The 17,191-nt window shown below is 38.7% G+C and overlaps 2 protein-coding genes across 2 annotated transcripts; both read left to right on the forward strand.

The window, feature by feature from the left end:
• The first annotated feature begins 4,897 nt into the window (after positions 1 to 4,897).
• LOC106155177 (uncharacterized) lies at positions 4,898 to 11,132 on the forward strand. The gene is made up of 6 exons (XM_013529876.2): positions 4,898 to 5,039; positions 6,561 to 6,637; positions 7,140 to 7,375; positions 7,773 to 7,899; positions 8,507 to 8,749; positions 9,194 to 11,132. Exons 2-6 carry the CDS (start codon positions 6,568 to 6,570, stop codon positions 9,274 to 9,276), a joined length of 759 nt encoding a protein of 252 aa, XP_013385330.2. The 5' UTR covers positions 4,898 to 5,039; positions 6,561 to 6,567; the 3' UTR covers positions 9,277 to 11,132.
• A 134-nt stretch (positions 11,133 to 11,266) lies between these two features.
• On the forward strand, positions 11,267 to 15,467 carry LOC147760687 (uncharacterized). Its single transcript, XM_087018186.1, has one exon. It carries the CDS (start codon positions 12,493 to 12,495, stop codon positions 14,026 to 14,028), a length of 1,536 nt encoding a protein of 511 aa, XP_086874312.1. The 5' UTR covers positions 11,267 to 12,492; the 3' UTR covers positions 14,029 to 15,467.
• The last annotated feature ends 1,724 nt before the right edge of the window (positions 15,468 to 17,191 follow it).

The raw sequence follows: 17,191 nt of genomic DNA on the forward strand, positions 1-17,191 counted from the left end.
ATGATGATGATAATCATTGTTCTTGTGGTTGTTGTTTATTATTATTGTTATTATATGCCTTACACCGCTCCTTAATTTTCTGAAAAACACCACGTTCTTCTCATTAAGTACAGCGCAACTTCCTCGTTATTCCTTATCTTTCCTATCCATATTCATATATTTCAGTTGTTTTATCATTTCTTCGTGTCACATCTTGTTGAAAACTTTGGTGTACTTTATAAAATAGAAGAAGACATCTTTTTGACTTCCGAACTTGGTTCTAGTACTGTTTTAAGTAGGTTATACAAAATGAGATCGGTAGTCCATTTACCGTCTACAAGATAGAATATATGCCCAGTAAAGAAAACCCGTTAATAAACCTTAAACCTTGGTATAAAGTAAAGAACGATTCTTTAGCAAAAATCATTTTGTAAAACAGGCCCGAGTTCTCTATTTCAGTCTACTACTGAAGATTCACCCTGAGGTGAAGCAGGCTTAAAGTTGGGTCTGAAAATCCCAAAACCGAAAACGCTATTTTTACACCAAAATGTCGCTCCAGCGTCACCTGTTAGACACTGCCCTTAATCTGTGTATTTAATTGGTCTTTTGGGGAAGTGCATTATATATATATATATATATATATATATATATATATATATATATATATATATATATATATATATAAGAACAGGGCGTTGTTTCTCTTAAAATATTCCTTTTTGCTACTTCTGGCCTTAAGACAAAGTTCGGAAACTCGGTGTGTTAGTGTGCTTAGGTACGAGTAAATTTCAGGTCACGAGCCCTGTGTGATCAGAGCCAAGTAGTTGTATTGTGAAGACTCCTAGAATTATCTTCTGTCTGCATGGAAAGCCATGGTACATGGAGTCCTACATGTACCAGCAAAGAGGAACAGAGAATAGTTGGCAGCCGAGGCTCAACTGAGGGAGGGGCACATAAAAAGAAGGGCGAGCGAGTTTTGGGCCGAGTGGTCGTTTTATTTTATTTATTTTTTAACCCGATTTTTTGGGTAGAAAACCATCACTTTTTTATGTCTCACATCTTACTAGCACACTTTTACCACCTACAACCCTAGGCTCGCGTCTTTGTAAGAGACCATGAATTCGATATCCGTTGCCAACACCGGGGTTTTGTATCACGTGTAAGGTTAGGCTATTGCTTATATGATTCGGATTTTGATCCACTGCTGTACATAATGTTAATGTGTGTGTTAAGCAGTTGTGGAAGGGGCTTTGCATGTAAACTTTATCTCGAAATAACTGTTAAATTTTATACATCTAGTTTACATGGAGGTTTGGTAGAAAATCATGGTAAGACTCTTATCAATGTGATGATAAAATATATAATCTCAAGAACAAAGCAAAGATGAACCCGTTTGCAGTATTTCAAGAGGGTTAGGGTTATCATTGTAGATAAAAGACGGGATGTAAGTTTGCTTTGGCGTCATTGATATAAAATAAATTGTTTTTCGTGTGCGCATCAGCTTATGCAAAGAAGACTTAAAGAGGTTTTAGTATGGTTGTCATAATATATTATAACTAGAGGATCAGTGTTAGACCCCATTCCCACAGATTTTAGATCGATCTATCCCGTGGGGAGTCTCACTAGATTACTGTCAGTTTAGCCGGCTTAAATGTCTGTTCCGCCTACTAAAAGCTGTAAAGGGGTAATTAACTACAGTGCGGGCTCGGCTGACAGCTATTTAGCGTGAACCCCCAGGGAGTTAAGTCGATCTAGTTGGATCGATCTAAATCTCTGGGAATGCGCTCTTATTTAGCATCAACAAAGTGATACCTAACACAAACATCCAACTGCTCTGGTAGTGCTGGTTAATTTGTGGGTTATGTTGTTTATATGGATGTTAGTGTTAAAAGACCTGCGAGTAGTGTTAGTAAACGCCTAATCCGTTTATAAGGCCTTCCCTGGTGATAGGTCTATTAATACCCAATAATTTTTCAACTTCCTCACTCAAAGTGTGTAGGGGGAGATATCAGAAACTACAATGTTAGAAGTTAAAGTAACCCCCCTCCAAGGAAAGCCCCGCCTGATTGTGGGTTTATCGATCCCCTAACCTCTAAAGCTTTAAGCTCCTCATTTTTAGAAATGGTCTTAGATGGAACAGCAGAAATTACAGTGCTAATATCAGTAGAATCATCCACCCGGTAGGGGGAGCTTATACGATAGGCCTATCAATCCCCAAAATTTTAGCTCCCTCACTTTAACGGTCAAGGAGGAGATTGTGGAAATTACTAACGCACGGACATAAGAAGAGACGGTCGGACGGAAGGGCGGGATAACATGATCTCTAGCTTTTGTCACAAATTGGCAGGGATGATAACTAGACTGTCTTTAAAATTTTGTCTTTAAAAGGTGGACAATCATGGGCAATGGCCATCAGTGAAGACCGCTTTTCTAAATACGGTAGTTATCTGTGCCTCTACATCTTACCGCGTTATTTACGAGCAGTAACGTGAAACGATGAACACGGGCAAATGCTACCCGTATGGAATTTTATGTTAGTATAAGAAATGCACGTTGTGTCACGGACGAATATTTGCTACTAGTGCGTTTTGTGGTGAATTTTCTTTCCAAATCAAAGATGGATGACTCTTGCCCTTCATATAACAAGCGTGCCCGCAAACACACACACACGCGCGCGCTTGCGCGCGCGCGGTGTTCTCTTTAATCTGAAGAACGATCGTATAATTATTTTATTCTCTTATTACTTGTTTGCTGCTCTCCAGGTCAGTAACACAGTTAAACAACCCAACGCCAATTAATTCGATCCCTTGATCCCTTGAATTTCAATTAGCTCCTGTGCTAAATTTGTTCCCAAAATATTTCATTCTTTCTGCAAAAATAGATTGTCATCATGCAAGCGATAATTTATCTTTTTCATCATAGCCTAACCTAACTTGTTATTTCAGGCAGTTGGTTTCTGGACCGTTGCATGGTTACTCTAGTGTGATACCAAACAGTTATATATATATATTGGATGGGAGATTCAGAGGATGAAAGTTGAAAGGGGGTCGAGTAAAGATTTCTTTTTCTTAAAAATAGCGCCATGGATGGATTAGCCTCACGTGATAATGTCAAAATGATGATAATGAGGGGTTAATAACTTGATCGAAATACTAGTACAGTGCCATTCGGTACACCGTACGATCTGCTCTAAACCGAATTGAGAACATATGCACGGTAGTCTGACACGGGTGCATGCTCAAACGTGAAATCTGAATTAATAGCTGTAGGCCTATCGCAGATTTATGCTATAAATAAGTGCCAATTTCAATAACACATAGGCCTAAATGTTTTGCCAAGATTCTCTATCTCTCCATATATGTTTTACCTTCTACTTTTTAACAGAGTTAATTTTTGTACAGTAGCCTATTTACCTCCCTTTTCCAGGCCCGTAGCCAGTGGGGGGTTCGGGGGGTTCGAAAGAACCGCCACTTTTCAGGGGCGGATTTAGGCCGTCTTCTGGGTCTTCCGGAAGACGGTCAGATTTTCAAGTTTACATTGACGGGTATCTATTTTTTTCTGTCGGAAGACGGTCAAATATGGAGGTTGGATCAACAAAGATAATTTGGAAGACTGTCAGAAAATATCTCTGGATCCGCCCCTGCTTTTGGTGGGAAAAGGTCCACTCTGGGTAAAATTTGATCTAGGTTGAAGTTTTTATGGAAAAAAGGTCCACTTTTTCAGAAAAAAAGAACCCCCCTTTTGAAATGGCTGGCTACGGGCCTACTTTTCAAAACTTCATTAAGTGGGACTTTTTTATTGACATCACAAAACAAAACATACATTTTTCACATTAAACACATGCATGTAGGCCCTATTACAACGTACAGCAGACACAAACTATCATACAGTAGACTCATATTGGACGTTAACCGCACTAATAAAGGGGAGTGACAGAAAACATTACAGTACAGTAGTAGGCCTAATAGTAGGCCTATATAGGCCTAATACCTGAATAAAGTCGCACATAACACGAACTGATTAACATACGTGCACCCTGAGCTTCAGAGATAACTTGACACTAATCTCTTCACAATAGCCTATCTTCATCGTGTCAAGTTACCTCTGACCACATTCGATTGCCCCCGCCGCCCGCCAATCAAATTTAAAGCCCGCACTCAATGACTCGTTGAACGATCTAGCCAATGAACGTGAACGAGTCAAAGCGCGCTTTGTTCAAATCCGGACCAATCAGAGATAAGGCTCAATATCAGGGACTTGCCGTAACCTGTGGGCAGCACGCAAAATACATCATCCCTCAGTAGATAATGATGCAGGGCCTCAAACTGCTCTGGTTTCAATTCTGAAATACTCATATTTTGCAAAGAATCAAGAGATAACTTAACACATTATTTTACGTAGTCACTTTGTGTACGGTTATGCACTTGGCACTACTCGGATGTCTCCGCACTCGACAATAACTTTATTGTTAGTATGGAGCTTGCGGAATCAGCCGAGGATTACCGATTGACGGTCAACCAATCAGCGTTTTCACCAAACTTTGGTGAAAAATTTTGAAACTTGGATTCGATTGGCTTATATAAACTAGGTCAAACTATTTTCGTCAGAGGTAACTTGACACGATGAAGATAGGCTATTGTGAAGAGGTTAGTGTAAAGTTATCTCTGAAGCTCAGGGTGCATACGTGTGACATCTAAACAAACAAACCAGCTTATAAGCATATAGGCCTATGAGTCATACCGGATTCTACACATTACAAAACTAACATTTATAATATACCAATATCTTTTTTTGTGGCATTCAGAGCTACTCATAGCCTACGTCTTCAAACCTTCACCTTGCATATTATGTAATAGAAAAAGGTCAGTGAACTACTGGTATTGTTTCGCATGCGCGCAAGAAAATAGGTCAAGGACGTGACTGCATGTTGCTGCCTTTAAGTTAATCACTGATGTAGCGGCGATTGTGTTAAGTCTTTCAAATAAGTGTTGATTGAGTGAATAGTGAGAGCTGAGGGCGTGGATTGTTAACCACCATATCCTAGGCAGTCATCCCTACAGGTAAGAACGAGAATTGGAGAAATGTCTCTGCATTTCCATGCATTCTGATCTACGCAGCTGAAATGCATCTGTAGGTCTACAGTTATTTGAGGTCAGCGTGTGCACGGAGATGTCAGTTAATGCGGAAGGTATTATATAGATCGGCGTTCTTTTAATACCTTAACCAGTGTATCCACGAGAAGTGGTGATAATATTAGAGTTGGGGAGAAAGTGCCTCGTAGTAGTATTCAACCTATCATCTCCATGTTTTAACGGAAGCCGTGGGTTGACGCTCGCTTTGTTTTTTCCATTCATTCACTCGCTGTGACTTCTGTGGGGCTGATTTTTGTTGCTGAGGTAGCGTCATTGGTAACGACTGCCTGCATTTAAGCGAGGTCGGTGTACGGAGGCCTACGGTTGGTTTAAGGATGCATTCACTGAAATTCACTTCTGCTATCTTTTAAATAATATTGTTACTATGCTTCAAATAGTGAGATGACACTATACATTGGAATCCCTGAGAAATGTGGGCAGCTTAATATCAGGTGCGATATGGTAGGCGTGATATAGAATAGGCCCCATACAGGGTTGCAATTATTTTTAAAACGCTGTTAACTTAGGCGTACAGTGCCCCTTATTCACAACCGTCTCTTAGGCAGCGTCATAAGCCATTTAAACCGGAATTAATGCGAAAATGGGCTGAAGTATTTCGCCGATTATTAATGATTAGTGCACACCACCACAGCAACGGCGACAACAACAACAACAACAACAACAATAATAATAACAGTAATAATTAAACTAGACTGGTCACCGAAGTGCTTAATCTTCATTTATCATTCGTCTGTTTGAGGTCGCACTTGGTATGCAGAATCAATACGTATAATGATATGAAAGTGAAGTTGCAGAGCGTTTCTTTTCATGGAGCCTTGCTCAACAGTGTGGGAAACAGGCGGAAAGCGTTAAGACAATATCTGTCCCTGTCGCTAATGTAAATCTAGGGGAAGGGGATGAGGTTATTTTTCGATTTTCTTTCTCGCCTCCATCTTTTTTTTCCTATGCATGTATGCATGCATGAATGTCCTTTGAATCACGTATGAGTTCCGCCCCCTCTCACACACACAAACACGCCCATCGCGCGGGCGAGAGAGAGAGAGAGAGAGAGAGGCCGCAATAATAATGCGTCGTCCCTACGTCGTCCCTGCTGGGGTACAGTCATTAAATCTCGGCTCCATTGGGACGACACAAGGGGAGGCGTGTGAGAGGCGGAGAGACTATTAAAAGATTAGGCTGTTTTCCTTTCATGTACGTCCGCCATATTTAGGTCGTGGCTTTGTAGAGCCATGGCTCAACTCGATGTGAATGCGGCCAGAGAGAGAGAGAGAGAGAGAAGGGGGGGGGGGGCAGAGAGAAAGAGTCACCAATTTCAAAGGTGGCTGGAAAATAAAGATTGGGAGAAGGGAAGAAGGAAGGAAAGAAGATAAATGAGATACAAGATCACGGTTATCATCATCACTAATAGCCTCCCTTTACTATTCACAGGCGTACCATGTCAGAACTGGTATTGGTAATTCTGCTGGTGATAGGGGCTCTCTGTCCACTGGTACATTGTAGGACCTGTAAGTATAGGGTGTCCTGTGACAGACAGTGATGAACGGTATTTTAACTTACATTTCCTATTAAACCGCTTCCAGGGTTATAGATTCAAGATTAGTATTTCACTGGCAGATGCAGGATTTTTATTTTTTATTTTATTTTATTTTATTTTATTTATTTTTTTTGAGGGGGGGGAGGCATATAAACTTATTCGGGGAAATTGTTGAAAATGATTTGATACTGATTACAGACATGTAAATATCTTACATATTAAACTAAAAGTACAAGATCTATTGCAAGCTGATATTCCTTTTGCTTAGAATTCGTCAGAGGGTGGAGCAGTATTAAATTGTGTATCACTTTGACTACCGCCGCCATTTCGTGCTTCAGTTTTCCGCCTTACATGCTTATGGCACCCTTACCTGCGGTGCCTGCGGTAAGGGTACCGTTAGCATGTAAGGAGGAAAAGTGAGGCAACTCCATTCCTAAAGTTAGTTCAATATTTGATCCCTTTCTGTAATGCAGATTATGCAGACGATTGCCCGACCCGCGTCCTCACCGTCTACGAATTTGCTTCAACGACAATCGAAGCGTGGCGGAGTTCGAGTGACACCATATTTAGGTCGCCGTCGATGTGCACCATAAACTTTAAGGCGGGTGTCGGGAGCCGTGTTACAGTCAATTTCAGGGAACTTAACATACCTTGTGGAGGTGGGACAAATATCGTGTTTTACGATGGATCTGACACGTCGGCAATCAAAGTAAGAACCTTTTATATTGCAGGTTTGTTGTGTGTGTGTGTGTGTGTGTGTGTGTGTGTGTGTGTGTGCCGTATAGAAAACTATAGGGTAGAGAAGGGAATGGGTTGATGAATTCATTCAATGTCTTGATGTTGTATAACGAGTTACACATAATTGGCCTAGGCGTCTCCCTGGCCCTGTGCAATATTTTTTGACTATATGGTAGTATCATCCCTGGATAGTAGATTATAAGATGTTCAATTATTTAGTGTTAAATTCTTTGCTTTTTTTTCAAGCAATATAAACACAAGCATTTTGTATATATATATATATATATACTAAGATGATGTGGAATGGAAGTACGTAAATACGAAAAAGAGCACTATTATTTATTTGAAATTCGGTTTATTTTCAACAGATTACGACTATCGAGTGCTCGTCTCCACTGCCAGACCAATTTCTGAGTTCCGGGCCATATCTTACAGCTGAAATTTTCCCTGGCATTAGCACAAGCTACGATTTTAGATTTTCAGTTTATGAAAGACGTGAGTATGATTATTATCATTATTTATTTTTTTTTTTTAATTTTAATTTTAGATTTCACGTGCTAAATAATAACTTACCCTAATTTTGCATGTAGACGGCAACTAGCTGTGTTTAGTAAAAGGTTTGTGCATTGCGTTTGTGTTGGTCAGAGTCAAACAATAGTGTGAGTAGTACTCGATCGACCTATCATCTCATGTTTTTAACGGAAAACGTGGGTTGACCCTCGGTTTGTTTTTTTCCATTCATTCGCTCACCCACTCTTTAAAATTCTTTCTCTCTCTCTCACTCGCTCTCTCTCTCTCTCTCTCTCTCTCTCTATTGTACAAACAGTGTCCAAACACACTCTCACACACACACACACACTCACACACACACACCTTTCACTTGTGCTCTCAGCTAACACTCATCCCCTCAGTCATCAAACCAGCTAACCAACCATCACTTTAAATTCATCCCATTTCTGACCCATCCTGGAAATTCCATCAAAATCCATCCCAAACTGTTTGAGTTAGGCCGGTGACAAACAGACCATCAAACGGAGGTGAAAACATCACCTCCTTGGAGAAAGTATTTTAAAATGACATTGTTATTAATTACCGGTTGCAGCCCCAGGTGTCTGCGATGACGGCAGTTGTACCGGAGACGGGAAGCTGGAGGTAACTACCATCCTGAAGATCGTAGGAGCGGCAGTCGGGGTGATTGTCTTGATCGGTATCATCATATGGTTTATCATACGATACAGAAAACAGGCACGCGAGAGGAGGAATAACTTGGCTTCACGGCAACAGAGAGAGCAAGAATTCCTGGCTACGTACCAGGCGGAACACCCAGAAGCACAGGGCACGGGAGGTAAGTTGCATTACTCGTCCAAAATCGGACGATTTCGTATCTGTTCGGTTCGCGGAAAAGGTCGAGCGGTTCCGAATGTAGGTTTACAGGAAACGTGATGTCAAGGAAACCTTCATTCCTCCAGGAGATAAATAAATTAGTTTAAAATGCATCTATTCAGATCTACTGTGTTTGGTAAAATGTCCGAGCTCTCGGCTTGCTTCCTGGCTACGTATAAAAACAAATATGTTTCTTTCTGGAGAGATTGATTAACACATGTACATGTAGAGTAATTCTCTTGAATTAATACTTTTCTCTTAAATAATTTATATTGACGGGCTGTAATGCTTTTTTGGATATTGAAAATATTTCATATAAACGTAACAAAATGCTTAGTGACACACCGCTTACATAGACATCTGTTATTTGTCCAACCACGCTTATTTTGTTAATTTTACATTCTAGCACCCGACACAAAAGCAAACAACCTACCTCCCACTTATGCTACAGCGACGGATCCAAACTATGGATATCCGAAACAGGCATAATATAGGCCTTCCTGTGAAGTTATTTCAGCATGAGGGCGTATTATTATATCCTAAGAATATCAAAATCGGATCAAAACTCTTCATGCGTGCCCGCTTCTGGCATTGATAACAGTTTTCAATTTTGAGTGGAGTCTCATTGGAAAGAGATTACTTCAGCTACAACAACAGTTTTTAAATGCGTTTTGATAGCAGTAAATGTTTGCTCGAAATGAGCTGAAAAACTCAGGGCACCGGGAAAACTGCAAATGACACTACATAAGATAGCTTGCCTTTTGCGCTATCAGACTTAGCTTGCTCATAACGGGAAATTGCTGCTAGATTCCACAACTGTGACCCTTCACTTTTCATCTCATTTTACCCCTTTCCTTATATTTTGAAAGCGAAGTGAGAAAAAAAAAACATGTTAGCTGCAATTAGAGGCTTTATTAGCCCAGTTTTAATTAATTTTACATTGTAAGACATCCAAAGTTGGCTACATCCTAGTCTTTTGATGCTTGTGAGAATTTATTATTTACATTCAATATTGTTTATCGGTACTGATGCGGGTAAAATATAATTGTTCAAGGACAAGGAAGCGAGCAGCTGAACTCCCACAGCGTCGTAGGTACCCATTTAGGAATCTCTCCTTTCTTCCTTAATATGCGTAAGAATAAAGTATTTTTAACGAATTCAACAAGGCAAAGCGTAGCAATATTTCCGCTTCTGGACCCTATATATTATTGCTCCTAAAACTGCCCTCATCCTGTTTAGCATTTGCCTGCTTTGCCTGCTATATTTTTATTCCCTCCCCTCCCCTCTTTTAGCAATATTCTAACTCCCTGGGGGTTCACGCTAAATTGCAGTCAGACGAGCGCGCACCGTAGTTAATGGCCCCTTTACAGCTTTTAGTAGGCGGGACAGACGCTTTAGCCGGCTAAGCTGACAGTAATCTAGTGACTCCCCACAGGGATAGATCGATCTAAAATTTATGGAAATGGGGTCTAAGTCTGTCGGTGTGACAGGAATGGAGGTCCGCTAGGAACCGTAGTCCCATTACTTTGTACAGGTGATATTCATCTTATATAGTAACCCCTAATCAAATGGGACCCCGGATTTCCATTCTTAGGACTACCATTCCCGCCACACTGGCAATATGTGACAGCAGCTTTTATTTGGTTTATAAAATTATAGAGTGATCAAGGTACAAGACTATCTGGTTCTTTGTTCTATTAGACGTAAAATAAATATCGGTTTTGTTGATTTTTCAAGATAGAAAGGGTTAGAAATGGATATCTATCGTCGTTTCTCCACAGAATGTATTAGGAGGGATCACGTGGAATGTAGAAGCATCTTTTGCTGTGATTATAAAGCATAGTGAATTAATGGGTTATCTATGTAATGAGCACAAAATATTACTATAAGACAACACGACTTCATTAGGAAGGTGAATGCAGTTAGTTTTAACTGAAAACTAAATATTAACTCGTTAAGGCCGGTGAACTTAAGTTTGACTTGAGGAAAATATTTTCTCAAAGGTATCCAGGCACAAGTCCTACATGAAAATAGCAGGTGAATGTGAAAGAAGGCACAAATGACAGTGGACTTTTTACAGAACATATTTTAGTTTTTATTGTCTGCTTTCTGTACACCAGTATAGAAGGGATTATAATTTTAACATATTTTAAAGATGTGTTTTTTATTATTTGTTTCAAAGTTTTATATAATCGACAGTGCAAAAATATGGTATTTGTTATGCTGTTATTTCTCCATGATTTCCTAGAAGAATGTATGGTCTTAACTCACTCTCCATAATTAATACCCAATCTGAGTGCAGACCACATTCAGCAACTTCTATAAATAAACATATGTCAAAGTTACTTTAAAGCTTGTATTTCGTTTGCTTTTTGTTATCTTTTGTATATCAAAATGAATAAAGACTGAAATATTTACAGGAACCAGAAAGTCGAAGTGCATGCTGTTTAACAAGTGTCACCAATTATGTTATCCATACTTTAAATTTCGAAAATATAGGAAGAAAACTATTTTGAATTGGCATTTCTACGCTGGGCTGATACAATTATGATTTTTTATTGCTAAGGTCATTAAAAAACGATTTGATTTAATATTGAACACTAAATTGAATAGCCTACAGTCCATGCCGTGCCCAAGCTTATCTAAAATAATAATAAGAAAAAGCATAACTTCACATTCAAAAGCCAAGTTGTAATACAGAGAACTTACAAACTGGTTTCTATCGACACTCACTAACTGCCCAAGAAAAAGATCGAAACCTATTAACAACTTTCGCACCTTTAATTACGTAGATAATGAATGGCGATGTCTTATTGATTGGTGCAATAGTGTTTCCTTGGTGTTGGATATATAATAATAGTTTCTTCATAAAGAAAACACTATAAATGATTTTCTTATTCATATACAATGCATTGGATTTTTTTTAATATGGTTCATTGGAGTTTCACAGAACATAATACAGTAGAGCACATTGTGTATGAAAGAACATTGTTCATGTACAAAAGAAAATTATAGATTAAAAGGAAATCCAAAGTCACTCTAATTTTGAGTCTGGTGCAGATCTAAACGTTAAAATCGTTCAATGATTACAGTAAACAGTTTAAAATATGTTCATTTCTAAATAACAAATTTAAAGAATACTTCTTGCTCACAGTAATAAAACGTGCATTTGAGAATAATTTGGAAGCCATTTTTCTATACCATTCAAACGACATAGTTTGCAAAGTCTTATTTGATTTTGGAGAACCCCTCATATTCTTCAGCCAAATCTGTAGTATGAGAGTTTAAAATGTGTAATATGTTGCTTATATATTGAGTGTATTGGCTTGGTCAAATAATAGTGAATATCCACATCATCAATTCAGCAATCAAATGCCTTCGACACTATTGGCGAACGCGCAGTACAACAGAGGTGCTAACTAGGCGTATCCTGTGCCTCCACCTGTTAACACTAGAATAATAGGTTTTCTGAATCTATCTAAATCCAACATATTTGTATTAGAAAAGCAGCGGTAGGAAGATTCATTATCATCAAGTGAACCTGGAATGGCGTGCACCGCACCAAAATGCGTGGTGAAGATTGGCATAGAGCTCAATGAATCTATAATATAATGACAATATATAAGGCGCGAACGTCGCTATTGCAACATTGGGTATCGATCTTACTGAAAGGACAACGACCAGTGTTCACGAGGAGGTGATAACATGGGAAACATGACAAATATTTCGGAATACAGGTACTTCCAAGGCGATGAAAATGGTACCCGGTTCAATCCATGTGAAAGGTTGGCACTTTGCATTTCGTTTGTGGTGTTTGAAATCATCATTTCGCTTGTCGCTGTTTTCGCCAACGCCTTAGTCATCATTTCTTACGCCAAGTTCAAATGGCTGCGATCTTCAACCAACACGATTTTTGTGAGTATGTCTGTTGCAGATATCCTATCCGGCCTACTTACCCCGTATCATTTTGTGGCAAGTTATTTCATGTACATGGTACCCCGCCTCCAAAGCCTCTCAACCAATAAGTACTTCTGTATCGGAAAAGTAACGCTATTTGCAGCAATGTGCCTCACATCTTTGCTTCATCTTACGTTCGTGGCAGTGGAAAGGTATCTCAAAATATGCCGGAATTCTACATACCTGCGTATACTGACAAGGAAAACATTAAACACCTGCTTGATCAGTTGCTGGGTTTACATTATAGCCTTGTGCTCTTTGCCGATATTTGGACTCAACTCATGGTCACCAGAGAAACAATGCAGAGTCACTGAGGTAATCGAGAGCGCAACGTTTTACATCTATACACCCCATATTTTGGCGTGTTTACTTTTATCCTGCGGGTGTTACATTGCTATATTTCGCAAGGTGCGCCGACACGATATCCAAGTAAACCATCTTTCCTCACCGTCCCCTGCCTTGCCAATTCCCGCACCAGCAGGCGGTGGTGACAACCCATCGTTTCAACCGAGCTCTAGATTGAGAGAATCGGACACTTTGAAACGAAAATTTGATACTTCTGGCGGGAGCCTAGAAAGACCCGATTCTATCAATTCCCCGAAGAAGGAAAACAAACTGGAAAAAAGACGCAAGAATGACAGGAATCCCACGAAGGAGCCGACACAAACTATTATAACAGACTTATTCCAAACAAGGAATCTCGAAACTTCCGCCGGGGTTATTATAACTGTCACAGAAGTGCAACCCCTGGGTAATGTTACAAAGGGATCCACTCACAGAATCACCGCTTGGGGAGACGATAACAAGAGAATAGAAACGCCGCGTGTCCTAGTTCAGAATTGTGAAATGTCTCCAACGGCTGGGGATACAAACACTAAGCCGGTGGAAGATCTGGCTGTGTCCGGTCCATCTACATCTCGTTTTCACTTAGACGCCAGCACATCGAGTCAATTACAAACAAGGACATCTTCGGAGCCGCTGTCTCATGGCACTTTAAGACACCTACCCAAAAATGGCAGAAAATTGCAAATCAAAGTGGCAAAAATGGCATTTGTGACATTGATTGCGTGCTTTGTACTGTGGACACCAGTGACAGTTGTCCAAGCGTTGCAGAACAGAGGATTGGATGTCGAGTCCGAGATATTTATTATACTTCGAAACATTGCAGTGGATCTTGTAGTTGTCAGTTCAGCAATCAACCCGTTTATTTACGCAATGATGGACTATAGATACAAAAAGGCCTTGTCTCTGTTGTTTCCATATAGAATAAAATGTATTAAGTAAGCAATGGTCAGTGTACACAGACTGCCCATTGATTATTCACTGTTTAAATTTAGTTTTAAACAACAGTTTGTAATCGGTACTATACATATAATAAACTTTTAAATAGAAATATTACCACCTGATCCATGCCTTTAAGAAATTTCTCATAGAGTTAGCGGATGCTTTTATTCATATGCCAACAATGGAACTGATTTTGAACAAATCCACTTTTAGACGTGAGAAAGTAAACATCTTCATCATTGCCATTGTTGTATCATGGTAAAGCCTACAACTTATTGGAAATAAATTTAAATATATATTGAGATTGCCACGATAAGTGTTATCTGGAACAATAAAACAGTATCTAAAATGCTTCTCAGCTGTGACTTGATAATTTGTAAACAATTACGAATTTCTCGAACATTTAGGACATATTTGATTCTATGACAGTAAGCTTTTAGACGAATATGCTGTGTGGTTTAATATTTTTGGTGATCGCCATAATTGGCATGAACATCATAAATATTGTGTGAACGCAATCGAAGCCTTGGTTAAAGGACGTCTTGGCAATATAAACACTCATATAGTAACGTAAAATTTCCACCAAATTTCACATGTATTTCTCATGAATATGAAGGCATACATAACTCAATTTTGTCGAGAAACAAAGATTTAGTGCTAGACCTCCAATATCAATTTTTGGGAAAAAAGATGCATTTTTCATTTCGATCTTATATGATATTTTATTTGAGTTCATTAATAACTATAGGTGCAGCTCTTCTAGAATTGGAAACATAACGGCTTTGTTTTCAGTCTCAGTATCTAAATGAACCAACTGACCCAAACAAGCGCAGCTGAAAGAAGGCCCAAAGTAAGTTATTATCATATAAGTTCATAGGCCTGTTCAGTTTCTGAAAAACAGCAATTTTGCATAAATAAAATCAAAAAACCTTAACCCCTCCGATCCCGAAAATGGGGCTAAGTTTGAAATCCAAGGATACTCTGTTATCTCCACACAATCCTATAACACTTCAAGCTCCATTGCAAGGCCAGTGCAGTTAGTTTTTACGGAAAGCTACGTTACCGGTAAACTTGGTTTTGACTTCCGAAATAAATGTTATCTCAAAGGTATCAAGGCACTGTTTCTACAAGAAAATGGTTGGTAGATATAAAAGCGGCCTTTTTACAGAATATATTTTTTGGCTATTGTCGGATTCTTTGTCGGATTCTCTGTACACGAAACAAAAGAGATTATGATTTAACTTATCTTAAAGATGTGTTTTTTGTTATTTGTTTTAAAGTTTTATATAGTTGTCAGTGCAGTAATATGGTATTTGTTGTGCTGTTATTTCTACATGATTTCCAGGATGAATGTTGGGTGTTGACTAACTTTCCATAACTAAAATACTGAGTGCAGACCACATTCAAAAACTTCTATGAAATATGAATAAACATATAGAAAAAATACTTTAAAACTTGTATTTCGTTTGCTTTTTGTTTTCATTTGTATATCAAAATGAATAAAGACAGAAATATGGGGTGAACCATGCTGTTAAACAAGTGTCACCAATTATGTTATCCATATTTTAAAATTCAACAAAATAGGAAGTAAACTATTTTGAAATAGCAATTCTACGGGCTGATACAATTATGATTTTTTATTGCTAAGGTCATCAAAAACGATTCGATTTAATAATGAACACTAAATTGAATAGCCTACAGTCCATGCCATGCCCAAGCGTATCTAAAATAATAATAAGAAAAAGCATAACTTCCATGCCTATCACATTCAAAAGTCATGTTGTAATACAATACAGAGAACTTACAAAATGATTTCTATCGATACTCATCTTACCTGTCCAAGAAAAAGATCGCTATTAACAACTTTCGCACCTTTAATTACGTAGATAATGAATGGCGATGTCTTATTGATTGGTGCAATAGTGTTTCCTTGGTGTTGGATAAACAATTATAGTTTCTTCAAAAGAAAACACTATAAATGAATTTCTTATCCATATACAATGCATAAGATTTTTTTAATATAATTCAGTGGAGTTTAACAGAACATAACACAGTAGATCACATTGTATATGAAGGAACACTGTCATGTACAAAAGAAAAATTATAGATTGAAAGGCAATTCAAATTCACTCTAATTTGGAGTCGGGGGCACATCTTAAGGTTAAAATCGTTCAATAATTACAGTTAACAGTTTAAACTATGTTAATTTTTAAATAACTATTTTAAAGTATTCCTTCTTGCTCAGAGTAATAAAAACGTACATTTGAGAATAGTTTGGAAGTCGTTTTCTATACCATTCAACCGACATAGCATGCAAAGTTCTGTTTATTGGTTTTTGCAGAACCCCTCATATTCTTCTGCCAAATCTGTGGTATGAGAGTTTAAAATGTGTAATACATTGCTTATATATTGAGTGTATCGGCTTGGTCAAGTAATGGTGAATATTCACATCATCAATAAAGCAACCAAATGCCTTCGACACTATTGGCGAATGCGCAGTACAACAGAGGTGTTAACTAGGCGCATCCTGTGCCTCCACCTGTAAACACTAGAATAATAGGTCTTCTGAATCGATCCAAGTCCATCATGTTTGTATTAGAACAGCAGCGATAGGAAGATTACTCATTCTCATCAAGTGAACCTGGAATGGCGTGCACCGCACCAAAATGCGTGGTGAAAATTGGCATAGAGCTCAATGAATCTATCATATAATGACAATATATAAGGCGCGAACGTCGCTAATGCGACATTGGGTATCGATCTTACTGAAAGGACAACGACCAGTGTTCACGAGGTGGTGATAACATGGAAAACATGACAAACATTTCGGAATACTTCCAAGGCGATGAAAATGGTACCCGGTTCAATCAATGTGAAAGGTTGGCACTTTGCATTTCGTTTATGGTTTTTGAAACCATCATTTCTCTTGTCGCTGTTTTCGCCAACGCCTTAGTCATCATTTCTTACGCCAAGTTCAAATGGCTAAGATCTCCAACCAACACTATCTTTGTGAGTATGGCTGTTGCAGATATCCTATCCGGCCTACTTACCCCGTATCATTTTGTGGCGAGTTATTTCATGTACATTTTGCCCCATCACCAAAGCCTCTCGACCAATAAGTACTTCTGTCTAGGAAAGCCGATGCTTTTTGCAGCGATGTGCC

This window comes from Lingula anatina, chromosome 7 (assembly GCF_051362555.1).
Source record: "Lingula anatina isolate TDL-2025a chromosome 7, LinAna3.0, whole genome shotgun sequence".
NCBI classification, from domain to species: domain Eukaryota; kingdom Metazoa; phylum Brachiopoda; class Lingulata; order Lingulida; family Lingulidae; genus Lingula; species Lingula anatina.

Coding starts and splice junctions, on each gene's coding strand:
- LOC106155177 (XM_013529876.2), top strand. CDS start 6,568: ATGTCAGAACTGGTATTGGTAATTCTGCTGGTGATAGGGGCTCTCTGT. Junction 7,376..7,772: donor CTGACACGTCGGCAATCAAA/GTAAGAACCTTT, acceptor TATTTTCAACAG/ATTACGACTATCGAGTGCTC. Junction 8,750..9,193: donor AGAAGCACAGGGCACGGGAG/GTAAGTTGCATT, acceptor TTTACATTCTAG/CACCCGACACAAAAGCAAAC.
- LOC147760687 (XM_087018186.1), top strand. CDS start 12,493: ATGGGAAACATGACAAATATTTCGGAATACAGGTACTTCCAAGGCGAT.